Here is a 3802-nt window from a genome sequence, read left to right on the forward strand (position 1 = left end):
TATATATATATATATATATATATATTAAAACAGTAGGGTAAAAAATTGGATATTAATTAATATCAATTTAATACCATGGAACAAGCACATTAAAAGAATCAAGGAGATTCAGAAAAAATATCTGAGATCTAGTAGACGCATTACATGTGATCTTCTTCTAGCACATTAACAGTCCACCTAGTGGTCTCCTTTATATATACACACACACACACACACACATACATATATAATGCAACCCATGTCAGTATGGAAAAACGAACATTAAATTATTAATAGAAATACACATAAAAGAGCTGAAGGTGTAGATTAGATAATTAGTGTTCAAAAGGATGTAAGGTCTCAACTTAAAATCTTGCTGATACCATTCTGTTGTGCATCAAGGAAAGATCCATTCCTCTCATAACCTTTATTTGTTGGCTCCTACTTATTTATGGAGCTGGTGGTAGGCAGACAGCTTGAACGGTCAGTACACATGTACCAACATATTTACTAATATCTCTTTTTTGAAAGAAGTTAACAAAACGAAAATATAGCCTTCAACCTTCAAGGGTCAAATGAAAACGTTTATAGCAAAAGAATTTTGTTTATAAGTGTTGTTTATTTTCATCTTTATATTGATTTTAATTATTTCTCACATCTTTCTGAAGATTGATTGCTGCTCTTCTTTTGTAATAGCAGTAGCTTTACTTTATCTTCTGTTTATTATTTGTTTGTCTGTTGCCTTGGTTTTATTTTGTCACCACTACTACTACTACTACTGCTGCTGCTGTTATGTGTTCAGTGTCTGATTGCTGACTTGTGAAGTTATATAGAACAGCTGTTGTCAAGTAACATCAGCTGCAACCATCTATTGGCTGAGTTCATGATTGCCCTGTCACCTTTCTTTGGCCTAAATGGTAGTTTTCCTCACTCTGATAGCTAAAGGAAAAGGTTGTGTGGTGGGCATGACTGAAAGGGCTTTCCCCTTCAACTGAACCATCAACAACTTCAAGTTTCATTTGGAGAGTTAGGTGAGGGTGGAGAAGAATGTTCTGCCCTCCATTAAATTTTTTGAAGAGTGGATGAGTGTGCTGAGCATGGCTTGGTAGTCAGCATAATTATGAGTCTGTTGGGCCCTTTAATTGGCCCTAGGTAATCCTTATTCCTTCTTTTTGGGGATTTCTTTGTTATTGTTAGGGCTAAAATTGTTAACCTGCTTTTTACTGAACCAAAACTCCTAGTCGGAGCGTTGGACAAAATGCCCACTGGTATTTCTTCTCACTCATTATGTACTGAGTTCAAATCCCACTGGGATCGATAAAATAAATACTAGTTGAGCACTGGGGTTGATGTAATCGACTAGACTCTTTCCCAAAGCCTTTAGTAGAAGGGATTGTTGTTATTATTATTATTATTATTATTATTATTATTATTATTTCTATGGTGGCGAGCTGGCAGAATCATTAGCACTCTGGGCAAAACACTTAGTAGTATTTTGCCCATCGCTATGTTCTAGTTCAAATTCCACCAAGGTTGACTTTGTCTTTCATCCTTTCGGGGTTAATAAATTCAGTACCAGTCAAGAACTGGGTCGATGTGATCAACTGTTCCCCTCCCTGCAAAATCCAGGCCTTGTGCCTGTAGTAGAAAGGATTATTATTATTATTATTATTGTGTTTTGGCTTTGCTTTAATTTATGCATGCTGCACCCATGTCTGAACTAGAGATTTTGCATCTAAAAATGCTAACAGGTGAGGTGCTATGTAACTGAGAAAACTGATGCGTGTGTGTAAAAAGACAAAAAATTCTTTATAAAATTTACAACACTGAATTAGTAAGACTGCATTTATATAGACAGGAATTTACTTATGTATTTATAATGATTTGCCTTTCACCCTTTCAGTGAAACACTGGGGTTGATGTAATCAACTGGTCCCCTCCCCCAAAATTTCAGGCCTTGTACCTTTAGTAGAAAGGATCATTATTATTATTATTATTATTATTATTATTATTATTATTATTATTTTACTTCTCTGAGCTCTCAGTCTTACTTGCACTGGTTGATTCTGTGAGAGTAGACAGCAGCCTGCTGTCTGAGGTCATACAGGGTCTCTTTCCACAAACTATAAGCTTTGGTACTTGTATGTTAACTTATGGAAGACACTCAGCACCCAAGCACCAATCTCAAATCCTAGTCATCCCCAATAGGGCAGCTTTTGCACCTGCTCTGCCCTCGTGTCATTTCTAATTTCTCTGACATTTCTCTAACTTGGTTGTTAGTGTTCCCAGTACTACTACGACCACTGGCATAACAGTTACTCTCCTCATTACCCACTTTCTTGCAATTTCATCTATTATTGTTGTTATTATTCAAAGCCTGGTAGATGACAGAAACAGCAGAAAACAACTGAACATTATGACCAGCAGTATTTAGTTTCGTCCCTTTATGTTTGCTGTTGAAATCTTGCTTTCAGTCGTTCATAGAATGATCAATGATTAAGTACTGGCATCAATTTTATCAGCTACATCCCTCCCCCAAATTTGAGGCCATCTGCCTGTGTCAGAGATCATTATTTTAGAAGTAGATTGGTAGAATCTCAGACAAAATGCCTCTCTGTAGTGTTATTACCCTTTGTCTTTAACTTGTTTCAGGCAATGGACTATGGCAATGCTTGGACAAATAAACCAACCCCATTGCTTACTTATTTTTTGTCAGGGACTTATTCTATCAGTCACTTTTGCTAAACTAATCTACAGGGACGTAAACAAACCAGCACCAATATCAAACCGCTGTGGCAGACGGCCATATGCAAATTACACACACACACGTATATATATATATGGTGACATTCTTTAAGTTCCTATCTGCTAAATCCTTTCACAAGGCTTTGGTCAGCCTGCTGCTATAGCAGAAGACACTTGTCTGAAGTGCCTTGTAGTGGGACTGAACCTGAAACTATGTGGTTAGGAAGTAAATTTCTTACCACACAGCCACATCTGCTTGTATAATTGTAGCTATGTGTCACTGAGTTCAAATCCTGCCAAAATTGATCTTACCACAAAATTAGCACCAGTCGATAACTGGGGTCAGTTACCTATAATGAATGTGACCTTGTATCTCTGTTAGAAATCATGTTTATTAACTTGCATAATTTCTGAAACTATCCTCAACAGTGTTGTTATTTTTGTAACTGACCATTCACTTAGATTTCTTTCATTCTACACATCCCACCTCTGTCTGTGTGTGTGTATCTCTCTCTCTCTTTTCCTCTCTCTCTCTTTTCTCTCTCTCTCTCTCACTTTCTCTCTTTCTCCCTCTATGATATCATATGTTGTAATATAACTTAGTAACATTAGCTTTTGCAAACATATTAACTCTTACATCCTTTCTGTTGAGATTGTTAAAACTCCTCCTGCACCTCTGTCTGCTGCTGATAATTTGCTAACGTGACAGTTAGCAAACTTTTCAAAGAAACCAAAACAAACCAAATACTTATGCGGATCTTCATAGTTCAGAGCTAAGCTTAGTCACAGCACAGCTGGGTGTGTTTTTGTTTTTCGATGAGGTGAGGAAGTCCGAGGGCCGCAAGGGCAGTTTGAAGTTGATAAATGGATTGAGCAAATTCAAGGGGTTTTACCCATTTTATTTGACATTATTGGTGAGAAAACAATTTTCTCTATCTTTTAGTTTTATGCAGCATGTTGCTGGAAGGTCTGTGCTAACGAGTAACTTTCATAATATAACTAAACACTTTATTTCGCTTATATGATGATTTTATATATATATATATATATATATATATATATATATATATATATATAT

The 3802-nt window shown here is 36.2% G+C and overlaps 1 protein-coding gene across 7 annotated transcripts in view; it reads left to right on the forward strand.

Annotated features, from left to right (window-relative positions):
* LOC106868837 (mitochondrial proton/calcium exchanger protein) overlaps window positions 1-3802 on the forward strand; it is a 78488-nt gene that overhangs the window by 33134 nt on the left and 41552 nt on the right. The window contains exon 1 of one of the 7 annotated variants that reach the window (XM_014914267.1): window positions 1085-1131. The exons of 5 other annotated variants lie outside the window; for them this stretch is intronic. In XM_014914267.1, the coding sequence (XP_014769753.1) occupies window positions 1100-1131 (32 nt within the window). In that variant the 5' untranslated portion in view covers window positions 1085-1099. Of the gene's footprint in view, window positions 1-1084; window positions 1132-3363; window positions 3639-3802 lie in introns of those variants that run through there. One more of the 7 variants, XM_014914311.2, reaches the window with a different exon arrangement.

This window comes from Octopus bimaculoides, chromosome 2 (assembly GCF_001194135.2).
Source record: "Octopus bimaculoides isolate UCB-OBI-ISO-001 chromosome 2, ASM119413v2, whole genome shotgun sequence".
NCBI classification, from domain to species: Eukaryota; Metazoa; Mollusca; class Cephalopoda; order Octopoda; family Octopodidae; genus Octopus; species Octopus bimaculoides.